This window comes from Colletotrichum jinshuiense, chromosome 9, assembly GCF_051148585.1.
Source record: "Colletotrichum jinshuiense chromosome 9, complete sequence".
Classification (NCBI taxonomy): Eukaryota; Fungi; Ascomycota; class Sordariomycetes; order Glomerellales; family Glomerellaceae; genus Colletotrichum; species Colletotrichum jinshuiense.
In genome coordinates, this window is record NC_139316.1 from 1833975 (window position 1) to 1860609 (window position 26635).

The 26635-nt window shown below is 55.9% G+C and overlaps 7 protein-coding genes across 7 annotated transcripts; 3 read left to right on the top strand and 4 right to left on the bottom strand.

The window, feature by feature from the left end:
* Positions 1-146: 146 nt before the first annotated feature.
* EsH8_IX_000511 (COP9 signalosome complex subunit 6) lies at positions 147-1434 on the top strand (the record flags this gene model as incomplete). Its single annotated transcript, XM_083266847.1, has 2 exons — positions 147-420; positions 473-1434. The coding sequence occupies 2 exons, from the start codon at positions 147-149 to the stop codon at positions 1432-1434; spliced, it is 1236 nt and encodes a 411-aa protein (XP_083130412.1).
* Positions 1435-2335: 901 nt separating this feature from the next.
* Positions 2336-3744, bottom strand: EsH8_IX_000512 (chaperonin 10-like protein; the record flags this gene model as incomplete). The annotated part of the gene is made up of 2 exons (XM_083266848.1): positions 2336-3487; positions 3634-3744. The coding sequence occupies 2 exons, from the start codon at positions 3742-3744 to the stop codon at positions 2336-2338; spliced, it is 1263 nt and encodes a 420-aa protein (XP_083130413.1).
* Positions 3745-10147: 6403 nt separating this feature from the next.
* On the bottom strand, positions 10148-12077 carry EsH8_IX_000513 (retromer subunit VPS17; the record flags this gene model as incomplete). Its single annotated transcript, XM_083266849.1, has 3 exons — positions 10148-11028; positions 11088-11541; positions 11595-12077. 3 exons carry the CDS (start codon positions 12075-12077, stop codon positions 10148-10150), a joined length of 1818 nt encoding a protein of 605 aa, XP_083130414.1.
* Positions 12078-12728: 651 nt separating this feature from the next.
* Positions 12729-13701, top strand: EsH8_IX_000514 (cyclin-like protein; the record flags this gene model as incomplete). Its single annotated transcript, XM_083266850.1, has 2 exons — positions 12729-12953; positions 13018-13701. 2 exons carry the CDS (start codon positions 12729-12731, stop codon positions 13699-13701), a joined length of 909 nt encoding a protein of 302 aa, XP_083130415.1.
* Positions 13702-14868: 1167 nt separating this feature from the next.
* EsH8_IX_000515 (uncharacterized protein) lies at positions 14869-18074 on the bottom strand (the record flags this gene model as incomplete). Its single annotated transcript, XM_083266851.1, has 4 exons — positions 14869-15357; positions 15415-17515; positions 17568-17908; positions 17961-18074. The coding sequence occupies 4 exons, from the start codon at positions 18072-18074 to the stop codon at positions 14869-14871; spliced, it is 3045 nt and encodes a 1014-aa protein (XP_083130416.1).
* A 2766-nt stretch (positions 18075-20840) lies between these two features.
* Positions 20841-22901, top strand: EsH8_IX_000516 (transglutaminase domain-containing protein; the record flags this gene model as incomplete). Its single annotated transcript, XM_083266852.1, has 1 exon — positions 20841-22901. The coding sequence occupies one exon, from the start codon at positions 20841-20843 to the stop codon at positions 22899-22901; it is 2061 nt and encodes a 686-aa protein (XP_083130417.1).
* Positions 22902-23277: 376 nt separating this feature from the next.
* EsH8_IX_000517 (MFS transporter) lies at positions 23278-25326 on the bottom strand (the record flags this gene model as incomplete). The annotated part of the gene is made up of 3 exons (XM_083266853.1): positions 23278-24200; positions 24283-24913; positions 25111-25326. 3 exons carry the CDS (start codon positions 25324-25326, stop codon positions 23278-23280), a joined length of 1770 nt encoding a protein of 589 aa, XP_083130418.1.
* Positions 25327-26635: the final 1309 nt, after the last annotated feature.

The following is a 26635-nucleotide window of genomic DNA, read 5'->3' on the forward strand; positions in this document are numbered from 1 at the left end:
ACAACAGCAGCAACAGCAACGACGACGACGCAATTTCTAAGGCACCTACGCTTATCTCCCCGAAATCGGTAATTTTCTCCCACATGATATTGCCCCGTAGGTAGAAAAGCCTATACTTAGAGGCGGCGGTCAGAGCATCGCCCATCATGGCCTCCACGGTGAACCCGCTCATATCGAGCCAGAAGTCCTCAGAGCTTCAGGCTGTTCTCCACCCTCTCGTCCTCCTCACCATCTCCGACTACATCACTCGTCATACCCTGCGATCCCAACCAGGACCCATCGTCGGCGCCCTCTTGGGCCAGCAGAATGGCCGCGAAATCACCATTGAGCATGCATTTGAGTGCCACACAAGACAAGCACCGGAGGTAGAGGGCGGCTATCTGCTGGATTCTGAGCGCTTCGGTGCGAGACTGGAGCAAAGTATGTCCCTTTTCCCGGGTTCTGTAGTATTTTTGTTCTAACCCCCGTCAAGTGAAGACTGTTCACAAGGACCGCAGCCTTGACCTCGTCGGCTGGTACACCCTCCTCGCCGCCACCGGCCCGACTCCTACCATACTCCCGATCCACCACCAGCTTCTCTCTGAGTTCAACGAGTCTGCCCTCCTCCTCGGCTTTCATCCCGAGGAGGTCTTTTCCCACTCCGTTGGCGGCAAGCTGCCGATGACCATCTACGAATCCAACCATGAGGTTGATGACCCGAGGGGTGCAGAGATAGAAGGCGAGGACAAGAAGATGGACGACGGCGAGTCCAATCTCAAGCTCCGCTTCCGTGAGCTGCCTTATACGGTTGAGACAGGCGAGGCCGAGATGATCAGCATGGACCACGTAGCGCGCGGCGCCGGGAACGCAACCGCCATCGAGGCCCCGAAGGAGACTACAAAATCCAAGGTCCAGCTTGTTGAGTCAGGAGGCAAAAGCCGCGCTGCCACAACGGATGAGCAAGACGGCATTGACACAACTGAAGCCCAGCTCTCACCAGAGGAGGAAGAGATGGTTGCCGCCTTGACGGCCAAGGCAAACGCCGTAAAAATGCTGCAGGGCCGCATCCGCCTCATCACGACCTACCTCGAGCGCTTGCCGCCTGAGTATCTGCCTGGCCTGGACCAGTCCGCAGTGTCTTCGGCTGATACGCAGACGACACCCTCCAACACCATCCTTCGGCAAATTCAGGCTCTTGTCAACCGGCTAGACCTTGTCGTCCCTTCAGACGTTGAAGGCTTCGAGAAGGAGATGCTTTGCGAGGAGAACGACGTAGCTATCGTCTCTCGTCTCAACGACCTCATGCAAAGCATCAGTGGCATGCGGGACCTGGGCAAGAAGTTTGGCATCGCTGAGGCTGCCAGGGGCAGGAATCGCGGAGCGGCGCCAGCCGATTTCCCGGGCTACGGGCCCTCCAGCTTCAACATCCCCGGTGCAGGCGATATCATGATGTAAATGCAGACTTTGAGCAACGCAGGAACAGACCTCATTGGGGTAGCTGTGCGCATCATCGGCCTATTTAGGAATCACGGAGGGGCGTTCCAGGGATAATGTAGACATGACGATACGTACTAGGGGCCACACAGCTCCGACGAATAAAATCATCTTCAACTCGCTGACTGGGAAAGCCCTGTAAGGTGTGTGGACGAGGAATGTCAATAAACCATCGGGCCAATAGGATCTATACTTCAATTACGCAGTACCTCCCCCCGGATATGTGTAATCATTTCGGCAGTGAGCCGCTCTGTTATTGACTCCATGATCACCTATGCAAATATGGAGGTTTTGCTTGGGACCTGTCATGTATTATTTCTCGGGGACGTGCTGCAGCCAAAATACTGGCTGTTTCGTCTAGTGTATGGATATTGTCTTGCCAAGGGGAGGGGGTCTTGAATAAGCCAGATCTATTAGAACGGGGAGAGAATAAACGGAAAACGATGATATAAAGATCCTGCCCCTATTTCCCTACTACCGGGTCTCCTTTTTTGTGTTCAAAATAACATAGCACCAGAGGGGATAGGACGTCGTCTATGGCCCATTCAATATCTTCCGCCTGCCTTCTTCTGTCTGTTGCCGCAGCCAACTCAGTCAAGTTGGGGTAAGCTTCCTATGTTCTGTAGGTATCAACCAATCACAAACCCACCAAACCAAAACTTGCTTCCGCCCAAGTCCTCTCTCTCTAGGTACTCGTAGAAACTGTTCAGAAAGCAACATAAAACAAAGTGAGAAAAAGAACTAAGAAAAGAAATTTGAACAAATCTAAGTTGGTATCAATCATCAAATTTCGTGACGGGCAAGCAAAAAATAAAATGAAATAAAATGAACAACCACGGCGTGAGTGGATGAAAGAGGTCCATCAGGCCTCAATGACCACCTTTATTACCAGATTTCCCTCATCGTCACATGTTCGACTGGCCAGCTCAAAGGCCTTTGCTGCGTTGTGAAGGCCCTTGAACCGGTGGGTGATCATGTCGTCCAGGCAAGGAAGGCCTCCGTTGCCTTTAGCACAGAGTAGGCGCACGCCTGTGGGATAGGTGTTGGCATACCGGAAAATGCCGAGAATGTCGATTTCTCTCAGGTGGGCAACAGACAACGGTAGTGTCTGAACAGGCGTGCCCATGCCCACCATGACAACCTTGCCACCTGGTTTCGTAGCGTAAAGGCTGGTGTGCATGCACACCTCCTTGCCAGTGCACTCAAAAGTGACATCGACGCCGTCGTCTTCGCCATCCATCTCGAGTTCCTCGGGGACCTTGGTGAGAGCAAGGACTTCTGCAGCCAATGACTTGGCACCATCAAATTTGCTCTGAACGCTCTGAACCGAAAATATGCTTGCTGGAGTCATTGCTCCTGGGTCTGCTGGTGTAGACGTTCCAGAGTTGCTGTTGACGACGTGACCGTGGGTAGCGAAGCCCTTGGAGACCGCGTAGTTGACTCGGCCAGCATCGACGTCAGTGATTGTAACTTGTGCGCAGCCAGCTTGTCGTGCCATCGCTGCCGTCAAGAGTCCAACGGTGCCTGCTCCAATAACCAGAGCCGTGGAGCCAGGCTCTGGTGCCGCTCTGTTGACAGCATGAATGGCGACGGATAGGGGCTCAAGAAGAGCGGCCGCCTCGTAAGAAACGTGGTCTGGGATCTTGTGGCACCATGCTGCTGGGTGGTTGATTCGTTCTTGAAGAGTGCCCTGGTAATGGGGGACACTTTTGGCACTGGACCTGAACCTCATCTTCTTACACAGGTTGTATCTGCCCTTCCGGCAGATGGTACACTGGCCACAGGGAACGCCGACCTCAAGAGCGACGCGGTCACCGAGCTTGAACCCTGTGACCTGGGGCCCGATGGCAATGACCTCCCCCGAGGACTCGTGACCAAGAGAGAGAGGATGGCAGGCACAGAGATCTCCGTTGGCAAACTTCTTGTAGTAGCTGACATCGGACCCGCAGATGCCAGTCCTCTTGACGGCAATCTGCAGCTCTCCGACATTCGGGTCTTCAATTGTTCTCGTTTCCTGAAGGTGTCGTTAGATTTAACATATTCTGAGGGAGGGGCGGAGCCAGGTGATGCGTAGGGGTGTGCAACGGGATCAACGTGGGGTTTTGTGTAACACCGCCCACGTTCTCCACGGCGCAATCCATACCAAGGAATTGCACTTACCAATCGCAAATCCCGCGGGCCATGCAAGACAGACGCAGTGACGGAGGAAGACTTTGACTTGTAGACGGGTAGATGCATTGGTGCGGTCTCTCCCGTTGCAACTGGGGCCATGTTGAAGCTGAATGACGCCGGCGGCGTGGGGTGAAGCGTGGGATGTTGGGCTGATGACGGGTTAGGGTAGTGAAGGGGCTTGGCCTAACTTCCTATTAGGGAGGGTTCGTTCAGTGGGATTGGCTCAGGTGCCGGATGAGGGGTGCCGGCAATCAAAGATGCTGAGGAGAGCGAGGCGAGGGTCCTGGAATGAAGAGGGACCAGCGCGGGGTGCCTCGAGGACTGATAGGTTCGCTTTGGAGTTTGGGAGTTTGGGAGAACAGGGCCAGGAGGACAGAGGGCAGGGTTTGTCGTGGGATGAAGATTTAAAAACGAAGCTAAAGCGAGCCCGTGGGTGGCAGATGTGGGCAAAACGGTTATCACTTGGCAGAACAAAATGATAATCGGAGGGATAGGGAATTGTGATAAAGAGCAGGAGAAGCTCGGGCTCGAGGAGTCGTTGCCCCCACCCCTTAAGTAGCTTGCTCGCGAGCCCGGCTCCGGACTGTCGTCTTGGTGAAAGATGCCCATGGTGGTGTCAATCAGTGATTAGCAGCTTGCAAGGGCCTTCTTGGGTGAATGGGGAGACGGAGAGTTGTCGGCCTTGGGCAAATCGAAGGGGGCCATGAGGGGAGCGCAAGCCAAGGTCACCCAACCAAACATCAACCAGTTATCGGAGCCAAGCTAGGAGCATCTTCGTACGTGTAATCTCGGGAAATCATATGCAAGAGACATCCAGCGACGGGGCCACATCAGCATTCGGCAGGACAACCCTTGGCTGGCATCGGACTGGCTTGCGATGAGAGAGAGAGAGATGGAAGGGGCATCGGGCGGTACATGGTTTGGCAGGGAACGAGAGGCAGGTCGGGTAAGGAGGTGCCCGCATTTGGGCAGCAGCTGTACGCACTGGGCGGCGTACAGACGTGAAGACATTGGTTGACGATGATGGACTGGGTAAACGGATGTCGGGTGGAAGTAACTTTTCGCCTTTTGCAGTGACTGGGCTGGGCCCTGTTGAGCCAGTCCCGGAACTCTCCAGGCATGGATGGCATGGATGGGCCGGCTACAGTGGTGGACAGTTCGTAGCGGCTGGTGATAGGACAGGCTGGATGGCATCAGTGCGGTGACAGGTATCGGCATGCATTGGCTCCAACCTGATAGCCAGAGACGCATTGCCTTGCTTGCATCTGGTGCAGGTTGCGGTGACAAACTATACCTGTCTCGGCTTGCTAGTCGGTGGGGAGAGAGCAGGTATCGACCATGGCGAACCGCAGGAAAAATTATTCTTGCTCGTCCCAACCGCGGCAAGGCCACATGCGAGAGCTGGGATGCTAGGCAAGGTGGGCAGCTAAGGTATGGTCGGTGAGGTACCCGGGAGAGGACCCGGAAGGGAATGGAGAGGAACAGGGATAAAGGAGAGGGGTAGGGAGGGGTCGCTGTAACGTGGTTGCATGGTTCATGGAGGGGAGGAAATGAGCAGCTGTGGTGAACAAGGTAGATGCCGCAGGCAGTGCCTCGATCTGCCAAGCATTCTGGACGAGAGATGGGACAATCGTGGATGAGTTGCGAGAGATGATGGGCGGGCAGTCCAATATGATGCAATGAATGAACCAGTCAGAAGAGAGAAGCTTCGTATTTAAGGGGGCACGGCAAGAGTGAGAGAGGGAGGGAGAGAGAGTCGTGCAGCAGGGTGGGACAATGCAGTTGAACACCGTAGCCGTACGAGGTTCGCGATGGCACAACGAGTCGTGGCTCTAGTCGAGTGCATCCTATTTCCCTGGGAAACGGAACCCAGTCTCAGTGCAGTTCACGTTTGCCGGACGCCCGCCGATGCAAGGGCAGACCAGGGGCCTCATCCTCTATGTGCGTTGGAATCGAACAAGGGACCTGTGTAATATGGCGAACTTGTATTCAAACGAGCGGCGGTAGGTAGGTATTGGGTATTGAGGCAGGGGAAACATTAGTTTTGCCAAAGGGCTCCATCTCCTGCCGTGTCTCTGTGCCCATTGTTGTCATGGACCGGGGACCGGAGAGTGTTTGAATAAAACGGCCGAAGGATGCGTGCTACATGCGCGCCGATGGAGATTGGAAGTGGACGCGGTTGGTTGAATTGGAATCGTTCGGAGCCATAGTCATTTCACTTTCCTTGCGTATTCCTAGCTTGCTTTCTTCCCGGCTGCCCGTGTTATCCCATCGAAGACCCCCAGTTTGACTTTGACGGACTTTGCGACAGAGTGCGACTCTCATTACATAAGCCGTTGGACATCAGATCGACGGGTGAACACAGTAAGAGAACATAGTGCATGCTGTTAGAACTTTCCTCCACCTTGCTTCACGATTGTTCAATATCCCGATCTGCCAAATCTCTACCAGGTGGCTTTTCTGTCATCGTACGGTACGATACAACTCTCGACTTGCCACGAGTTCGGTTTATCTCGCCACTTGGTTTCTCGTCTTTCACTAGAACGAGTTGGCGCCTATGGGAGATTGAACGCCCACCCCTGTCCATGGATTTTGCCGCTTGCTCTGCCGCTTTCCTACCTACCGGCTGTCAACGTTCTAGAATTGGGGATGTCGCTCATGCACCATCCCATGTACTCATCAGGTACATCGTCATCACCTTCCCTGCCTCAAAAGTGTGTGTGTGGTACGGAAGGGGTGAACACAACCCACCCTAAGTCGACCGCTGGTGGCGCACATTCCGTGGAACTGATTGCATACTACCAATACATGATAGTTTCTGCTCGTTTCCCTTCGTCAACCAACCCCGTTGGCGACATACGATATTTTCTGCCGATCAGTTCAGAACCGGTGTCTGAACTGCAGGATCTTCAGTGCAGCAACGACATTCACATCTCGCGTATCCATTGCCAAAACATGCGCCAACCAGCAGCACTCGTTGAAGGATGCATTTGGCGTCCAGGGTCGGGTCAGGGTTGCTTTCCGCTGTCCTGGTCGACGCCCAAGACCATCCAGTGCTGCCCCCTTTTCGACTTCCAGGGCTCATGTTTCCGCCCTCAAGTTGCTCGATGCATGCTAGGCCCCGCTGTGATGACCATGCCGTCAAGGTCCCTGGCACTTTAGTCGCGGCGGCAGAACCTCCATTGGACCCTCTGAGGGGAATAGCTGGCCTGGCCCGACCACGGCCCTGTATCAGTAAGCTCGACCCCTTGCACAATCAACAGCAAGAGCTTGAACCCAGCAGCCTTAGATGACCTCCAACGAACACTGGCCGCGGCGGAAGTTGTGCTTCCTACCCCAGCTTCGACATCCGTCAAACCGGCCCGAGCAAGACAGCAAGCAAGTCCTGGACCTCTACGTGGCCCAACGAACCTCTGACCGCCTCGCCGAGCCTCTCCAGCACCGCAACTAGCGTGTCAACGGAAGAAACGCAGCAAACCGTCGCTCCAGCGAGAAAGGCCATACTCAAGTTTTGGCGGCACTCGATGTTGGCCTGCACAACCCTAGGCCTATCTTGGGGCTGGCTTTCTCCAAGAAACGAATGGTTAACGAACAGAATGCGGATACACCGCATCTGCACCTCCATTTTACCGGCCCTATGGCAAGACAGCTTGCTGCACATAGCCGTGCCAGGACCAGCCTGGCTATCGACAGCTCAACCCTCAAAACCATGAGTGGGCCTCCTCGTTCGCATCTTTCGACGTAGCCACGCATATCGCACTCTCCCAGGCCGTGGTTGCAGTCGGTTGCCGAATCCAAGCCTTCTCCGTGGCAAGGGCACGGAATGATCACTTCTAATGTCGGCCCCGGTACTCCCAATACGCTGCGTCCCTTTGCCGAGAAAGGACGAGGCACCGTGACGACAACCTGGAGGTACGGACAGGGCCATTCCCGTCTATCCAAGCGACAAAGCTGGTCGAATTTGCATACCCGGAGCCCCGAAACAAGGCAAGAGGAACTTACTACCTGGAGCCGCCCATGAATGGTACCCTTGCATTCAATGCATTGTCTCTGGTCAACACGCTCAGTCAAAACCCCTAACCTACGCCGTTTGCAGACAAAAGGAACTCGTCGGCTCAATGTCCAGCGAGGACTGGCCGCATCGAATGTATGCTTCAATAGCATCATGCAAGCTTTGGAAACCTTTGCTTACTAGATTGGAACTGGCAGTCCTTCTATCATACTCGATGATGTCGTTACCAACGGTGCAAGCTGCAGCCTGCGTCCATCTAATCGGCACATGAATGCCCCATCAGTAGGAGGTGCAATACTCTATTCTATTTCAAACGGATGATCCTCAAGGCGCGTCACCCGGAGACTCTAAGCCGCCGGACAGGGTCCTCGGTGTGGCAAGATCTGCTTTGTGGACGTCACTAGATGCAAGATGGTTCAAATTTCAACCTGCTCCTAAATTGTTTAGGTCGAAGGAACCAAGCAATTGCAACTGCATGAGTTGCCTCGTCACAACTTACGACGGCCGCTCGCAGGTACTAACCTTCAAGAATTGGAGATTGATGTTACATTTGGAGAAGCCCCTGCAGTCTCACGCAATCGGATCGCACAGCATTCCACCACATACTAGGGTCCCTGCAAGAGAGGTGGAGCCGCCTGAGAGGGGGGAACGGCTGCTTTCTTCCAAGCCGCCTCGAGTGAAGCCATTCCAAAAACGCACGTCCTGCCATCTTCCTCCGTGATAGGCACGCCGACCATTCATCAGGATGTACAATCGGGCCAGCGAAGTTCCCGCTTCACTCCTTAAGCCAGCATTTGGGGGTTTGAGCTGCTAAAGGACCGATGAATAGTTCAACCAGAAACATGATGCCACGTTGGCCGACTGATCAAACCTGCATACCCGGCCGGCAAAGCCATCTAATCTTTTTATAGTCACAGAGCGACGAGTTAGTGTCGGCCTTTATTGTTTGTCATCGATGACCTACTGCTGGAAGGCGATGTGGCTTCCTTTGAACACTGGCGGCTGCCGACTCCATTTCCCATCATATCCGTTGATTGCCAGTGTTTATCGGCTTTCCCATGCCATCAAAAATGGAGACGAATGAGATGTCTAATGCGACCTCACTAGGTTACCATTGCTCCACGGGTACATACTTGCTAGCGAGGGATCTACCGGGTCTTTGGATTCGACTGAAACATGCTGGCATCACTCAAACAGATGCCAGATTGATTGATGAGAAAACTGGCTTGCGCCTCTCCATCAGACGCTGACAGGAACCGATTTGCCACCTATGGAGAAGCTCAAGTAAAGCCACCAGCTGGGAACAAGCCCTGCTTGCTGGGGGGAAGTACCGGCGCAGCATAACAAACAAGAAATTATCAATGCCCGATCACCTGCATCAAACACTACATGACATATTGTCCCTATCTCTCAGAAAGCTGGCCAGAATGTTGGCGAGTCGGTAGCACAGTCTGCCTACGGTTCCCTGTGCTTCCCAGAAGGAAATGCCACTCTTCATCCGCCAATCCGGAAGAGGATCATTATCTCATATCATGGTACATTGACCAATTTGCTACGCGGATGTACGAACCTAGACAGAATACTTGCCAAACGTGGCCACAATGAGAAGCCAAGCAACCGCAGCTCTTAACACCGCCACCAAGCACGAAATGTGCCCGTAGGGTGTCTGGTTATCTCACCAGCAGCCACACATCGAATGTTCTCCTAACTGCTTTTGTTTCCCTGGGCATGTGAATCTTGTCCCATTGCAGCGAGAAAATGGCATGTGCATCAAGCAAGCACCAAGCACCCAGCATCCAGCAGGCAGGCAGGTAGGCTTGCCCTCATCCATCCAAGCATCCCGCAGTCGTAGACCAGGTTGCGACTCTGCGTTCCTACTTGCCTCACCGCCAATCGATCTGATTAGTACCCTCGAATGATAGGCGACATGGGCCGAGCGGGATGTAAGCACAACGCGCTGCAATGCAGCAAGAGACTGTGGAAGTGGGTGCCATTGGCGCAGTAGTGGTGGACGAGACAGGAAAACAGAGACGGCATGTGCATGCGCGCGTTGTGGATGCTGTGCAGCTTCTCCCCCCCAGCGTCACAATCTGGGCTTGTTGGAGGGCGTGCCGCCGCCCCCGCCACCACCGGCAGCCAGACGCCGGGCCGTCCAGTTGAGGACCGTGGAAGATTGCTACCCCGTGTCGCCATATGCCAAGTCTAGCTCTCGGGCTGGCTGGCCGCCCATGACTGGCTGATCGTTTGCCTGGAACATTCTCGCACGACACAGGCAGGTCAATTTACTGCGGCTGCAGAGAAGTAATCGTGAAAAAGAGAAATCAAGGCTCATACTTGGGAATCTATGTGTATGGGAGCACATACAGGACGGATACAACATTACACATGATACGAGGGTTGAGAGTGTCTCTACCAAAACCGAAAAGGTTCTGGTAGGCCCTCTCGGATGCGCTTTTCCGTCGCCCGCCTCGCAAAGCCCGCGCCGACTCGTCAGAAGGTGCTGGTTGCCAATCGGCTTGCCGCGTTTCTCGCATCCACTCGGTCCTCGTCGTCTTCTTCTGTCACACCGGCCAGACTCGCCCGGCCGCCCGCTGCGCCGAGGCCCTTGTTTTGCCCTGCACCTTGCCCATCGTCGCCATCTCCATCCTCGACGACACCGGCAATAAGACTGCCAGACACACTGCGGTTCAGGTTATCGGTGCGTCGTGGAACACCACTCCATGCATCACCCTTAGGGCCCTGACTGGCCGCCACGCTGGCCCGCCTAACGGTAGGGTGAGACTCACGTCCGAGCCTACTCAGACCGCCAGATGCATCAATGGAGCGAATGTCGGGTCTCACGCTTTCAAGTACAGCAAGAGCACGTCGTTCCGCCTCAATTTCGCGAATCACATATTCCCTGATGCTCAGCCGCAGATCCGCTGCGGTTCTCGCAAACCACTTTCGACGCTCCTGCACAAGGTTTTGCGTTACACGAGTTGTCTTTTGGTAAAGGTAGGTCTCATTCTGACGCGCGTCATCAAGGGCGGTGATGGCCTCATCAACCTTCTCCCGTCTGACATTGGAGCTCGCCTTGAGACGATCGGCAGCGGTGAGCTTGCTGCGCGTATTCTCCTGTGCCTGAAGGAATTCGCGGATGAGAATTTGACGGTTTGTGAGCGACTCCTTGACAACAAAGGAATCCTGAGAATGGTATTGGAATGGGTCGCCGATTGTCGTAGCTTCTGCGGTGGCTTGTGCAGCGTGGTAGTCACCGACGGTCTGTACAATCTTGCCTAGCTTGCGGTAGGCGTTTGCGAGACCCGGATGGGGCTCTTGAATGTGCATCGAGCCAAGTTTAACTCCAAAGTCGGACTCGGCGAGTCCAAGACCTAGAAGACATCAGATCGGCAATGCCAACGCATTGGCGGGGGGATAGACTTGAACTTACCTCGACGAGACTTGACCAGCTTGTCAACCTTGTGGCCAGCATCCATGGTTCCCAAGTAAAAGAGCTTTACAATCGGACGGGCTTCCTGAAGCTCCGGAGTGTCATCCGGCGGAGGGGCAAACTGCTTCAGAATCTTCCTGCGCACGCCGGTCGCCGGCTGCTTCATCTTGACCATGGGGCTATAACCAAAATCGCTCTCTACAAAGAGAACCATCTCATCGTCTCTCATAAGGACTTCGTTGCTGCACACGTAGTTGAACCACCGTTGCAAAAGGGCTTTCACCCGGGCTTCATCCTCGTCCGTACCGGCGCCGGCTGACGTCACGGCAGGAGGCACCGTGGGCACCAGGCATTCGGGGTTCGCGGAGATGAGGTGTTCCGCAAGCTTAACGAATTCAGAGTGGAAACGTCGTACGTCGCGATACTGAGTAGTGCGGAATCTCGGAAGGTTTGTCTGCGGTCTGTTAGACGTTTTTCGACCGCAGGTTAATGCCGGATACTTCTTACATGAACGTCGAATCGCAAGATGGGGTCCTTCTTTCCGGTTCGTTCGAGACCAGTGATCTTGGCCTGGAGCCTGAACTGAGGCTGCTGAGGCTTGCGCTGCTGGTCCTGACGGGCCTGTCCACCCGCAGCCGCCGGTCCTCCTTGCTCCTGCGATTTCAGAGGGGTCTCGGGCCCTGGCTGGTCGTCGCTAGTCCGGGCTTCTGAAGCGACTTCGGTCCTCGATTCTTGTGATTCCACCTCGGTCGCCGACTGAGTGCTCGCTGTGTCCGGTCGTCTGTATTGCTCGCCGCTGAAGCCCTCCTGGTCCTGCGGGGTGGCGTTGCCGGGGCTCGGTGAGTAGTTGAAGGGGGAGCCGGCAGGGTCGCCGCCGAGGTCAGCGCCGAGAGAGGAGAAGTTCGTCTGGTTCGGTCGGGGCGAAGAGCCGGGAGAATTGCCCCAGGGCGATGCGCCGGGTTCGTCGTTGATGGAAGCGCTGTAATCCATGGCTGTGGCGGCGTCGCAGTCGTCTATGCGTGGTTTGCTTGTTGATCGCTGGATTGCGTGGACGGATCACCACTGGCCGACTAAGCCGATGCGGGGAAGAGGGAAGGGTGTATATGGTTAGTTGGGGATTCGGGACGTCAGGCCGTCCATTGACAGGACCAATAGCGAAGGATCCGAGATATTTCGGGAGGCTGGTCAAGGTAGGTGCTGCCTGTACGTTCTCGAGTCGTTCGCGGGTTGAGCGGTATGCGAGCGTGATGTCTGGACACAGAGAGACCGGGGAGCTTTTCTCCACGCAGCTGCCTTGAATTGGTTCGTAACAGCCAAACCTCAGGTACGCTCCGTGAGCCTAAGCCCGCCGTGAGGCAGGGCATGGGGACGCTAAGCCAAAGCGGAGGCAAGGTGGGGCTTACTGACCGCAGCTCGGGCCAACAAAAAAGGAAAGCGGCTGGAAACATTGAAGAGTGACGACACGCGCGGCATCGCGCCTAACTCATTCATTCTCACAGCTCAGCTTCGGCCAATGAGGACGCCGTGTCGTAGGGGACGATTTCACCATATTCTCAGCCTTGCGACAACGATTCTTCAGCCTCTGTGAACCGAGGCGAGCTCAAAGGGGAAGAAGGAATAGCGACGAGTGAGGCGCAAACCATGGCGCACCTCATCAACCCGCTGGCCACGGCCGAGCAGCTCTACAAGCGCAACACCTTCAGCTCCCTGCCCGCCGACCTGCAGGATGTTATATTCTACGCCACACAGTGTCTGACCCAGGCAGCCGGCGTGCTGCTCGAGCTGCCGCAGTCAACCACGGCGCAGGCCAATGTTCTGCTCGCGCGGTACTGGCTCGTCGAGTCGGCAATGGCACAAGAGTTCAGCGTGAGTCCCTGCACACACCTCCCGGCAACAAGGCCCGGCGCAGATTATTGACACAAGGTCCTAGGACGTCTCCGCCGCAGCCCTCTACCTAGTCTCCAAAATGGGGTCATTTCCACGCTCAACCCGCGACGTCTCGAACGTCTACGCCTACCTCCTCTCCCCGGCGTCGCCCCTCTTCCGCGGCGAACCCCCAGACCCGAAGCGTCGCCCGGACCCGTCGACGTACTACCAAACAGACGGCGAGTACGCCGCCTTCCAGACGCGGTTGCTGGCGGCCGAGGCGCGGATCCTCTGGGCCTTGGGCTTCGACACGGCGGTGGCGCTTCCGCACGCCCTGGCGGTGACGTATCTCCAGGCCCTGGACTTCCTGGGGAAGCCTAAAGGAGAGATGGCGGGACGGGTTATTTCACATCTGAACACGGCGCTGCTGAGCCCGCAGATGCTGTTCCTCACACACCAGCCCAACGCGCTTGCGACGGCGGCAGTTTATATCGCCGCCAGGGAAGCCGGGGCGAAGATGCCCGAGGTGGCGTGGTGGGAGGTGTTTGATGTTGAGAGGGAGGAGTTGGGATTCCTTGTCGTAGGGTTCAGGAGTCTTGAGGGTTGGGTCCGGGGGTTGAAAGAGGGTGGGTTGCTAGCCGGCGGCATGATTACGAGGGCAGCGATCGAGAGGGAGGCAAGGAGGAGGGCCGGTGATGGCGACGAGGAGGACGAACTTATGGCGTTGATGGATCAGAAGACCGCGTAGGGCGCGTAGGGTGCGTCCCGCTCAATTGTACATATAGACTCGGAAAGTAAATATTGATACCCATTGAAAACCCCTCATTTTTCTTTTGGGGGCCATTACCGTCTCCCATCCCATTTACAAACATAGGTTCTTGGAGAGTAATTTTTTTATTACTATTATTATCTTATACCTAGCAATCAGCAGAGACTATTCATCTGTCCGGACTATTTTGCACCCATGGTTTACAATCCAGATTCTCTATCGCGTTTCTGAAATGCAACCTCAATCAGGCCCGAGACCTCCGTTTGCAAGCGGGCACGCGAAGCAACTCCCAAGTTGTACCCTTGCGTTGCCGGGCCTGCCTGTCCGCTCAAATGCCCCTCTCGAGTCCTTTACAGGCCAGCCAGCCGATTCTTCACTGTTTGTGAGTTGTAGGCAAAGTCTCGAGTTCTTGCGCTGGGACGGTCCAACGAGAGACCCTGGACCAACGACATCGCGGTTAGCGGCACCAGGGGACAACGACACCGGCGCCGCCTCCGGTGATGACTCCCAAGACGTCCGGTTTGAGTATCGATGCACTCATCGTCCGTATGTCAGGATTACCCGCTTGCTACGCTCCTCTCTGAGATCGCATGGTAAAAGGCAGTCTACACAATGGTCGACACCGAGGGCGTTGACCTTTGAACTTGACACAAAATCGACACAAAGTCATCAAAGGAATGAATAAGGTGCAGGCAACTTGCGCATGGCCTGGAGCAGGTGAAAACGAGGTGGGATAGGGTATAGGAGCCCGATGAAATTGATGGATAACTACCGTTTGGCAACTTGATGCAACTCGAGATGAACCCCCCGCCCGAAATGATCCATTTCCACACCGTATGCGCCAGCCCTAGTCCCTTAGTGCCGGGTATTGCTCATATGATCCCATCCAAGATATATTGCTTAGAAAATCATCCAACTCCATTTCATTTTGTCCGTAGCCGTATGGTCATGGTTCCCCTTTTCCTATTTAAGCTTGTCCAAGCGTAACTGCTTCCTGTGTCCCCGGCTGTCCGCCCGCCGAGCTCGCTGCTCTTTGTCGCCGTCCTTATTCCAGCCTACCAAGTGGCGCATATTTTTGTGGGGGGAACGACGGGTGGGGGGACGCTGCTGAGTGCTAGAGCGCCCAAACGCTCTGCCCCAAATCGCCTACAACCGGCCGTCCATGACTTCCTTTTTGAATATCCGGACGTCCCACACATCGTAGAAGTGAACGCCCTCGACTGTCTCTAGCTTTGTGTTGGCCACGATATCAGTGTCCTCGTCGTCGCTGTCACTGTCGGTATCCCATCCCGGCATAGGCAACGGTGGGAAACCGCCGGAGGAGCCAGAGGTAGAGGCAATACCGAGGTGGCCAAACCCTCCCAAAGAGGTTCCAACCTTGTGTTTCCCTTTCTTGTTCTTCTTCTCCTCCTCCTTTGCCGCTGGGGTTTGAGGTGGCGGCCGGATAATGCGCTCAACCCGGTCATCATCAATGGAGATCCACTCCAACTTCAAGTCTGGGTAGTGGCACATGTTGTCAACGATGAACCTCCGAGTCTCCCGCATAACCCAGACGCACGTATCGTCGTTCCTGAACTGGGTGACATTTAAAGCCCGAAGGCTCACCAGTCCAGATATATGCTGCATGAAAGTGTGCTGCGAAAACGGTCAGCTGTAGTCAGATTTGGGCGACCAGTGTCTCGGATGACTCACAATAGCGCGGATTCCAACCGCCGCCGCCAACTCCTCGAGTTTTCTTCCGCGATTGCAGATCAGCAGCATGGCTTTCTCGTCCACATCCCAGCTTGTCCCAGACTCATTCTTGATCATCAACTTGACTAGTGTAGGCATATGCTTCTTGAGAACGAGACGTCGGATTTGATCCATGATGACGTTTGTTTTGGGCGCAAAGCTTTCCGGCTTATACTTGACCGACCGTTCCAGCATGAACAGCTCGGTTATTTGCTCCAGCTGCGCAGCGAACGTGAGGAATGTAATTGATACGTTGTCAGTGAAAATTTTGCGCAGCGGAAGCGGCTGCACCTTGTTCTCCTTGGCCAGCATGGTCCAAATCGGAGCTTGATTGCCAACATTGAGTAACGTCAGCCTGTGGAGGGCTCGCACATCGATGGCCGCTTTGAGCACCGACGCCTTGACAGGGATCAAGTGGACGCAGAAAGATCGCAGAGCTAGGCCTCTGGTTGACCGGATATACTCGCTGATGCGTTCGTCCTCGCCATGTGCTGTTGTGGCTATACCGTGAACCTGCTTCTCCACATCACGGATCTCGGCCTCCGTCGCATTAAGCTCAGTCCGTACGTTGTCGATGTCCCGATAGAAGCTGTGTAGCTGGTTTTCCGCGGAACGGATGTGGTCTCTGTCGAGGGCGTGCGTGTTGGTCCGCAAGTCCTCGAGTTTCTCTTGCAGACGAGTAGCCTCAGCTAGCAAGTGCTGCAGCCGAAGAACGAGTGTCTCAAAGTTTGCTTTCTGCGCTGCCAAAGTGGCCAGAGCTCGAGTCGTTGTCGGTGACTCGGACAAAGCCTCCTTGACCGGAGGCTGGGCCGTACTAGGAGTGGCCGTGGGGTCATCTTTGGTCTGCTCGTGCTTGATGTCCAAGGGCTCTTCGATATCCTCGACTGAAATCGGCTCCTCCACGTTGATATCCTCAGGGTTGGCATCAGCTCCAGATCTCGTTTTTGAGTTTAAGTTGGTATCCCTCGCAGAAGTAGGAGTTTCAGAAGGCTCAACACCCCCAGCGGGTAGCTGGGTGCTGGCATTCGTTGTCGAGGCAGCAGCAGGTGTGGTTGAGGAGCCTTCACCAGCGGAGGGTTCCGCCTCGGCTTCCGTTTTGCCTTCTGGCTTGGCAGCGTCTGCCTTTGTCGCTTCCGCCGCCTTTGCCTCTTCTGCTTCCAGGTATTTTCTACTCGCCTTCTCAATCATTTCTAGTATCTCTTGCTTGGAACCATCGTCGGCGTCGCCGTCAGCCATGCTTGTCATCAGCTTACCCGAGACTTCTCGGAGTCTGTTCATGAACGCCTCGGCAGGCGAGCCAGCTTCTTTCACATTCACGGCCGCGGATGGGTCGATCTTCTCCTTCCCCTTCAAAGTTTTGCGCTGTTGCGGTTTCTTGACAAGGAAAGGTTCCACGTCAAATACCCGGCCGAGTACCGACTCTTGACTCTTTCGCTCTTCTTGAGCACGGAATGCTTTCGCGGGCCCGCTCGCCTCATCCCAACCAGGCGCCGACGGCATCGGGACCACCTGGAATTCGTCATCTTGATCGGAGTCATCGGGGTCGGCATCAGGCGGCGGCTTTCGCGACTGCGAAGCAAGGTATGTGGAGAAGGACAACTTCAGTTTCGTGAGAGTGGAAGCAGAATTGCGTACACAAGACTTGATCTCGGTAATGGTATCCAAGTTGTCAATGTCGAGAACGGCAAGCGAATTCAGTTTCCGGAAGCCTGACAACGTCGCAGGTTCGTTGGCAGATGCCCTGCGCCTATTCCTGGGCGTAGGTCTCAAGGCCGGCGGCAAGGGGGGTGGAGGCCCGAGTGAGGGGTTGTACGGAGGCGGAACGGATAGCGACATGCTTGCAAATGTAGGAGGAGGAGGCGGGGCGGTAGAAAAGGCCGGCAATGGTTCCCAATGACCCTGGGTCACTGTAGGCGGTGGCAGGCTCGAGGTATACGGGAGCGGTGGGGGTAGTTCGTAGAGAGAAGGCCCGGCCTGCATCCGTACATGGAGGTTCTTGAGAGGGGCAATCCGGTGTAACGCCTTGTAGACGGGCCGGCTCAGCTCGACTCGGATGTTCCACCTGGTGATACAACTGTTAGCGAGGCCGGCGGAAGGTGGCAGGTCCGACGCACCTAAAGGTTTCGAGCGACTTGGCATTCTTGAGGGTAAGCAGCAGCAATGTATTCATGAACTTGCCACAGCTGGCGCTGTACAAGTATGGTTTGTAGGCAGCCTCAGCCTTGTCGCCGGCGCTCAGTGTGTCGAGGGATATGTCTCTCAGATGCTGGGCATAGTCGTAATCGCTCGACACGAAGGTCTCGAGGCCACCGGCCAGGCTGTCGATGGGGGAGTCGAAGGACGGGTCATCTTCGTCAGGGAAGACGATGTGGAAGTTGCGGTACAGCTGGGCGGCGGCAAGCTCGCGGAAGTGCTTGGAGACGAGGGCAAGGCAGATGAGGTCGCTCTGGCAGCACTAAGGACAGTCAGCTAGGATCGCGCAGGAGGTCGGCGTGAGGTTGGCGTACGTGACTGAAGACGTCTTTTTGGGTCTCGGGGGGAAGATCGAGAAAGCCGAGCGATTTGGGTTTGATCCCGGGGGCGGCAACAGCCTTGTCGCAAGACTCGGCAGAAGCCATCATGGGCGGCGGCAGAGCCAGGTCGGGTTGGAGAGTTGGTTGGCAGGCGAGAAAGTGCGGCGCAAAACGACAAGGTAATTAAAGTGAGCGTCGGGATACCGGGATACACGTCTGGGCGGGGTGTCGAATAGTTGCAGGGTGAGCAAGGTGAGGAAGGAGATGGACGCAAGATGGCGGCCAAGGCTTGTCAACTCAGTTGATGGGCACTGGCGCTTTTCTGCCTCGTTCCCGCCTCGTTGAGTATTGGGGAAAGTAAGACACATGAATACACCCTGAAAGACGGCAAGACGGAGGACGTGGGCGGCCGGGAAGGGACAGTTGCAGGTGGAGGGGCGTGTTCGGAGGGCGAGACCCAGCCAGCCAGCGAGCGATGCGCCCGCCCTCGGCCCACCGTCAGCGCAATGCACCACCCACACACCCACTGCTGCTGCACACTATAGAACCTGGTCGATGTTCCGCCCCGGGTCGCGTGCACGGGCGACAGGTGCAGCCACTGACGGGCGAGCCTCGCAGTGTTCTGAGGCGCTCTGGGAGGGGGAAAGGGTTTAGCGTCCTGGCATCGCTGCGAGCACGCGCAGCACTCTAATCCGGCTCCACCTGCCGTTGCGACTCGTTCTTTGGGGCACCTCCACTGAAGGGCATCCGCAGTGTATGTAAATAAATCGATCCCTTGATATGGTGTATCATGTACTCCTTATAACGGGTCTCTCCTCCACACGAGATGTTTTGTTCCACGTTGCGTCGTCTGTTTCCCTCGCGTGCCGTACACTACGTACAATACCTGAAAGAGAGCGCCCCGCCGGATGCAGTCCTGGAGGCAACGAGAACGAATGCCGGTCAAAGGATCGGCCCCGTGTGCGTGTTCCAGACGCCTGGATCGCCATGCCGCTTCTTTCCAGCTCCAACGATGGGTACCAGATCTGCAGCATATCCTCAACGTCGGGTAATGAGATGGCTCTTCGGGTTATGATCCAATTTCAGACAAGCCTCTCAACCCGTCTCTGCAGTAAACACCACATCCAATCAGTATCAACAGCTGTGCATCTGTTGTAGGCACCGGATATCAGTCTCGGGACGAAATCATGACGAGCACCAAGAGCCATGGCAAAGACACGGGATTCGTGTAGTCTCCATTGGCTGTCAATCATGGGACATTCTTATTTGCTGCAACATCCTGGCAAGGGCTGGATGTGACAATGGGGAATTCAGTCTTGGCTGCGGCCAAGTCGCCTACGTTTGCCGTCTGCTAGTGTCGAATTCCAAACGTGGGCATGCCTCGTTACGAAGCGCAATGACGCTTTTGTGGAGATGTAAGTGGATGGCAGAGCCGTGGTGTTTGCTTGATTTGATGTAGCCTCGGCTTCCTACTCCCTCGTGCTGCTCTTGGCTCTGAATCTTGGACTTGGAGTTGAACAGGCGCCCTCCATCATCCCGGCACGCTCTTCTGTGGTAGACTCGACGGATGGATATTCCACGATAAAAAGTTCGTCGGAGGCAGCCATCATTCAAGACACCAGCGCTGGGATGGCGCAAGAGTGAGGCGACGATCGGCCTTAGCGCATCCGCTCCAAGGGGAAATCCCCACAAGCCCCCACTAGCAAGGCTGGGCGGTGCCGACTGATCCAGACCGGAACGGGAGTTTTGGGGGGGACCAACACAAGGAGGACGACAAGGGATCGAACCGGACCCCAAGACCCCACCAAGACCTGCTGTGCCTCGACGGATTTCACCTTTTCCCTTAGTGTAAAAAAAGAACACAAATCAGATGGGGCATTGTTCTGTTCCTCATTTAAACCAGGCAAACACCCATCCCCGTCCCATCCCATACCATACTATACCATATCATCCCGCCATACATACCCTTGCCGTGCTTGTGTATGCTTGCACGCTTGTTCTTTTGGACTGCAACCCTACAGTCCCCGTTTGCCCCCCCTAATCCTGGAAAACCTTGAACCCCTCCAGCTTGTTCTTGTCCAGTCTCTTTCCCCTTCCCGTTCGTTCCCTGTCACAGCTTAAGCTTCTTGCATCCCGTGCCTGCCAGACTCCGACCCGGGCGGCCAACCAAACAAGCCCTGTTGCCTGCTTGACAGTCACCGCCTGAGGCGACATTGCTTCCTTGGTACGGATACCTCACCTCACCTCGCCTTACTCACTTTGTTTGCAACGGCAACCAGCCCGAAGGCTGAGAGCATCGCCACTATCCAACCTCTCTTCCCCTCTCTTCTTTGTTACACCACCACCTGCAGTCTCATCTGTTGCTGGCCGTGCCATCGTTCGATCACTTCTCGCTCGACCAGCATTCGTTTCTACCCCGGGACCAGCCAAACAACCACATTAATACCACTATTAACTTCGGTACCCCTTATTCCCCCACCTCTTTTCGCGCGGAAACCATCTTTCTCGCTCTCAACCTCTTTGGAAATCGTCAGAACACGATACGCCCTGCCAGTCTCTACGGATCCTACTTCCGGCTCCGCAGCGAATGCTTTGCTCATAAAACAACCTTGTTGCTGCAAAAGTACCGACTCTCCTGAAGGTGCCGTGACTCAAGCGCAAAAACCTGCCTGCTGCCTATTGCTCAATTGGGACATCGCGCCGCGACCAACAAGGTCTGGATTGGTGGGTGAGCAGCCAACCACCAACAGCCCTTTCGGCTCGTCCCTCGTATAAACAGCCCATCCTTTCGCACCCCCGGTTGAGTTGCGACTCGCCAGTTTCGACATTCACTCGACTCTCCTCAACTAGCACTGACCAGACCAAGAGCTCACCATGGCCGACGTCGAGGAGCCCAAGTTCAATTCTCTGGCCGAGAGAATTGCCGCCTTGAATATGCAAAAGAACTTCCAGACGCCAGAGGTCAAGACGAAGAGGCCACCGCCCCCACCGCCGCCAAATCGCCCTGCTGCCCGAAGCCAGACGCTGCCTGTCCCCCAACCAAACGGGCTTCCTACGCCTCAGAGTAGTCCTACGATCCCTCCTCGTCCGACCAAACCCCTACCGCAAAAGGTCAACCCACCACCCCTGCCGCGACGAACCACCGGCTCATCCCAAGTCGAGACGTCAACTTCGCCAGCTCCCAGTGATCGGATTGCCCCTCCACCCCTACCCACCCGCACTTCGACACAGCAAATCTCACCTGCCCTTCCGCCTCGGAGACCGTCCACTCAACAACTAGCAGTGCGCCGCAACTCGAATGCGTCCGAAATTTCCAACTTGTCGTCTTTGTCTCTTAATCACACTATTGCATCTTCTGCCACCAGCATCCATTCAATCGATGGGCCTGGGCGCAAGCTACCGCCCGCCTTTGACCAGGCGAGCCTACCGCCCCTGCCACCAACAAAGAGAGAGCGGGAAGCTCAAGCGAAAGAGGCCGCCGCCCATGAGCCGCCGCAACCCCAACGTGCCCTTGTGTCGGTCAAGTCTGCGCCTGTCGTTCGACAAATTGAGCCACCTCAGAGACCAGCTTTGCCCCCACGATTAACCTCGAGGCCAACCAACCAACAAATTCAGAATTCGACATTGGAGGAAGATGCGCCAGCGAAACCGCGCCGGCTACCTCCTCCTCCAGTAGCGTACGTCAAGCCGCAGCCGCAGACAAACGGGCACACCCCTCAAGAACAGCAAGCAAACGACCGCCCACCATTGCCGGGCAGACGGCCAGGCGCCGCCGATGAAGCTCCTCCTCCCATTCCCCTCAGTTCCCGTCCTAGTGTAGCACAGATCGAGGCCATCTCAGCCAAAACCACCGCACGCGCAAATGATTGTTTGACCTGCCGGGATTTCTCTGGGCCTGATGGTGTTGCCGCTATGCACCCCAGGCAGTCACTCCCAAGGAACGACCCGGTCGGTTATCTGGCCCAGGTGCTTTGCGGGCCGTTTCCGTCTCACACGGACAAGGCGCGAGCCATCTTTACCTGGTTCCATCACAACATCGCCTATGACTGGGAAGCCTTCATTACCCACAATATCAAGCCACACACCGGGTCTGAGACCATCTTGATGGGGAAAGCAGTTTGCGCGGGGTATGCGGACACGTACAAGGAAATTGCAAGCCGCGCCGGCCTCGAGTGCATTTACGTCAGTGGGCATGGCAAAGGTTACGGTTACACTCCTTTGAAAAAGGGAGAGCCCGTCCCGCCGAGGGCTCAGGACGATCATGCTTGGAACGCAGTACGCATCGATGGCGGGGAATGGAAGCTCATCGACGCCTGCTGGGGTGCCGGCCACCTGGATGCCTTGACCGATACATACGTTGCCAGCTTCACACCGCGCATGTTCACACTGAGTAACGACATCTTCGGTCAGACCCACTACCCTGGGAACGACGGTCACCACTTCCGGCCCGACGGTAGAGTACCGACCTGGGAGGAATACTACATCGGCCGGTGGCAAGGCGAGCCGCCTTTGGTTTGCGGCGACGCGTACAAAGAGGGCGTCCTTGGCGACTCCATTAGCCCCAAAGAGCGCGATATACCCGTCTACAGCGGCAAAGTCGTACGCTTCCAGTGGTCCAAGGCGTGCGAGCACTGGACATCGGAGAAGCATGGGAAGGGGAAGCCGCCGCTGCTGCTCCTCAACATCAAGGGACGAGACGGCCGGAAGGAGGACATGGTCCCCATTGAGACGGACGGCTACTGGCATTGGGTCGACGTCAACGCGATTGACCTGGGCGCGCCGGGCCAGAGCATCGCCGTTGTCATGATTACGACAATCGACGGGAAGGACGCTAGAGGTGTGACCAAGGAGGAGTATTTCTCGAAGAAGGGAAGGCGTAGCATGAGCTGGGCGTACCTCATGAAGTGGGAGCTTGTCGAGGGGACAAACACATGAAAGGGGGGTTTTCCTTATGACAGCGACGGCCGGGCAATACAAGTGCCGCATATAATAATGATAATGAACTTTTTCCTCGAACCACCATTTGCTATTCCAGTGATATATTCTGGCCACGGACGATGCGAGCTTTTTTGTTAGCGCTTGGCAGTGACTATGCCAAGTGCGCGCTTCCCTGTATCTTGCCCCCTATCTTCTATCCACATCCAGGGGCAGCTAAAAAAACAAACTGAAAAACCAAGTCACCAAGTCACGATAGAACCCGATGGTGTGTCTCGGTCCGACTGCCTCTTGATCCTATTCGTTACTCCTCCGGTGGGTATCCTGCAATTTCTTCCTCCTCTAAAATCCTTCAAGCCCCATGAGGCTCGCCGACTCACAGTTCCAACTTCTGCCACCTCCGCAACCGGCCCCCGTACTTGTAAATTAACGCCGGCACGGGAATGAGCGCGATGGCTATGAAACCCAGCAGGCTGTTGCCCCAGCCGAGGCCTAGGGCGTCGTACATGGGCGGCCCGGCCATCGGCAAGAACGCCGCGACGACGCTGCGGAAGACGGTGAAGGCCGCCAGGCCGCTGGCCGCGAAGTTCGGGTAGGCGTCGATGACGTACGCCTGGATGGGCTGCCAGATGCCCAGGATCGCGACGCCGAACGGCAGGAGGCCGACGACGGGCGCGGCCCAGTGTGTCTTGAACTCGGCCGTCCAGCCGTACCAGAAGAAGGTCACGGGGAGGAGGGCGGCAAAGTAGATGCAGTCCGGCAGGCGCATCTCGGGCTCGAAGACGCCGTTGTTGGCCTTGGTCATGCGGACCACGGTGCGGTCCGAGAGGAGGCTGAAGAAAGCCATCCCCACGATGTAGCCCAGACCCAGCGGGATATAGACGAGGCCGGTGGTGCCCACGGAGAAGTTGTAGGTGCTAGTGAAGACGAGGGGAATGGTGCTGAAGAGGAGATAGAGGACGCCGTAGGCGAAGGCGCAGTAGAGGCTGACGCTGAAGATGATGGGGGAAAGAAAGAGCATCTTTACGGGGCGGACGAGGCCGCGGAAGAGGACCTGGGCGGTGGACTGCGGGGCGGACGCCGACGTGTCGTCGTATACGCTGCGGAGTTCGGGACGGTTGAGTTCGCGGCGCAGGCGGGCGACTTTACGGCCAATTAGGACGCGGGGGTTGGTTTCGTGGCTGAAGATTGCGATGGCGAGGGCCATGGGGGTGGCGGCAATGAAGGCGATCCACGAAGACCAGCGCCAGCCGATGTCCTGAGCAATAAAGGCGCCAACAAGAGGGGCCAGGGTCGGTCCTGTATTTCAGCGTCAGTATTATTTTCCAGATGGCGTGATCATTACTTTCTTTAACAAAATGGGTTGCAGAAATTAAATTACCTATCAACGGCCCCATCATCCAGATTGTGAGGGCCTTGCCACGATCCTGGATGGGAATCATGTCGGCAATGACGCCGCCGCCGATGGCGAGGCAGCCAGAGCCGCCGACTCCTGTCAGGAAGCGGAAGACGATGAGTGAATTAAGGGAGGGTGCGAGGGCACAGCCTATGAGCCAGGCGCAGAAGAAGACGTTTGCCGTGGTGAGGACGGGACGGCGGCCATAAATCTCGGAGAGGGGAGCCAGGAAGAGGGGCCCGACGGCGTAGCCTAGCAGATAGATGCTGACGGGGAGAGTGCCCAAGGTAAGATCCGTGTTGCCATAGTCTTCGTTCAAGTACTCAATGGCTGGGGCAAGGATGGACGAGGCAAACGGGGTCATGAAGGTTATGCCGGAGAGGAACCAGATGATGATCCATTTGCGCCGGGCTGGGAAGTTCATGGGCATAGCAGGATCATCTTGGGAGTCCCAGCCCACGATGCCATTTTCGAGGTCGGATACAGGGTGTATGGTTGGGGGGAGCTGTTCGCGCTCCTTCTTGCGGCGGGAAGAAGCGAGGCTGGCAATGCGAGAGAGACGGCTGCGGACGCTGGTGTGAGAGCGGCCCGTTTGTATGCGCTCAACGACGATCTCCTGGTCGCGGTTAGCAACGGCAATGGAACATACATTAACTCCAATGGCAATATAGCTTCCAGTCTCGGGGTTTTTCAATTAAACAACGAAAGGAGAGGGCGCTACCAGTCAAAAACTGTCTCCCCTGAGTCCCGTCGCGAGGTCTTCGGCGGGGCGGGACTGAAAGCTGCAAATGATCTCTAGAGAGTTGAACTCACCTCCTGATACGGCTCGCTGTCTGGCGCGTCTTCGGTGTCATCGAAACTCTTTCGCTCTTCCATCTGCGCCTCTTCTGCCTTTTCCGACCTTTTCAACTCCTTTGAAGTGGTAGGGTGTTGTTTGGACTCATTTTCTGTCAGCGTTCTCTGCTCCGCGGATCCTCCTCGGAGGCCGTGGGCGCCGGCCGTCGCCTCCACGTCTTTCTCGGAATCCATAGCGGTAAATGCTGCCGATAGATTAAGTGGGTTCAATCCCAGCAAAGACAGGCTAATAGTTGAGAGAAGTTGAGAATCGATTTATCAAAACGAAATGAGAAGAACCAAAGAAGAAAGGGACCCGGTGAAGTAGAACCCCAGCAACCAAGAGCAGACAGCACTTGCTTGAGCGCCTACCGTATTTTATGTGATTTACCACTGCTCCATGCCGATGGCAACTCCTGCGAGGGAAACGGCTTTAGTAATTTAAGCCAACCACCCACACACCCCTCTTCTTCCCATTGCCGCATCTACCCTAGGTAGGTAAGGCAAGGGCGATGATCATCGAGGGTGAAGGTGTAACATGATTTGACCAGCATTCGCCAAAAGGCCCCATTTCATCATCGCCGGGCCCCTGCTACTTGCAGGCTTACAAGCGACGACATGCAGGGCGTCGGTTCCTACGTTCCCTTCTCGGGGCTAAACTCCCTGTGCTATCTCCGTGGCGGCCAGAAGACGGTACGTAGAGGCATGCTATGCCTTGAGGGGAACCGGCTGGTGGAAGAAGAGACACTCTCGGGAGGTGGTGGATCTGACTAGAGCAGCCTCGGATCTCCTTGTCCAAGGCGGTGACGGGTAGAGGCGAGCCGCGGGGTTAGGAGAGACGGCGGCCCTAAGAGACCAACAAGAGACATGATTGGGGCACCTGTACGGAAACACGGCAGTGGTTGGGGTATGGTGCTGTGGCATTCTTAAACCCGAGGTTTGCAATTCCCCGCCTTGGGGCCTTTTGGGAAGTGTTTCCGGTATGGCTCAGTGAGATCATTCGGAGCTAGCAGGCGAAGGCTGCATTCAAAGCTGACCTGGAGATGTAGGTGGTGAAGAGGGTGCAACATGAACGAGACTCAGGTTTGTAATCAACTAGCAGTAGAAACAGCCTTCCCTCACAAACCCCGTTTGCTCTGCAATGCAATTGTCTGACTCAATGCGCCAACCTACCTCGAGCCTAGAGAACGACCCGCACAGACCCAGCTCCTGGAACAGCATCCCCGGCTCCACTTCGGATGCCAAACAGTGACACTGACCTGCATGCCCCGCAGCCTCCCGGCACCCTCCAACACCGCCCACATGGGAAAAAAGACCCATCCCCAAAAAAGCATCGAGGTCCCAAAAAAGCCACACGTCGATAACGCGGCCAGTGGGGTCCCTCCTTCTCCAAATTGACTACTGTGTCCCGTCGTCGCCGCCGCGATACGATACCTGACTGACTTCCATCGTGAAAGCTTCCTCCGGACAACAACCCAACCTGCACACTCCTTAAAATTCACCC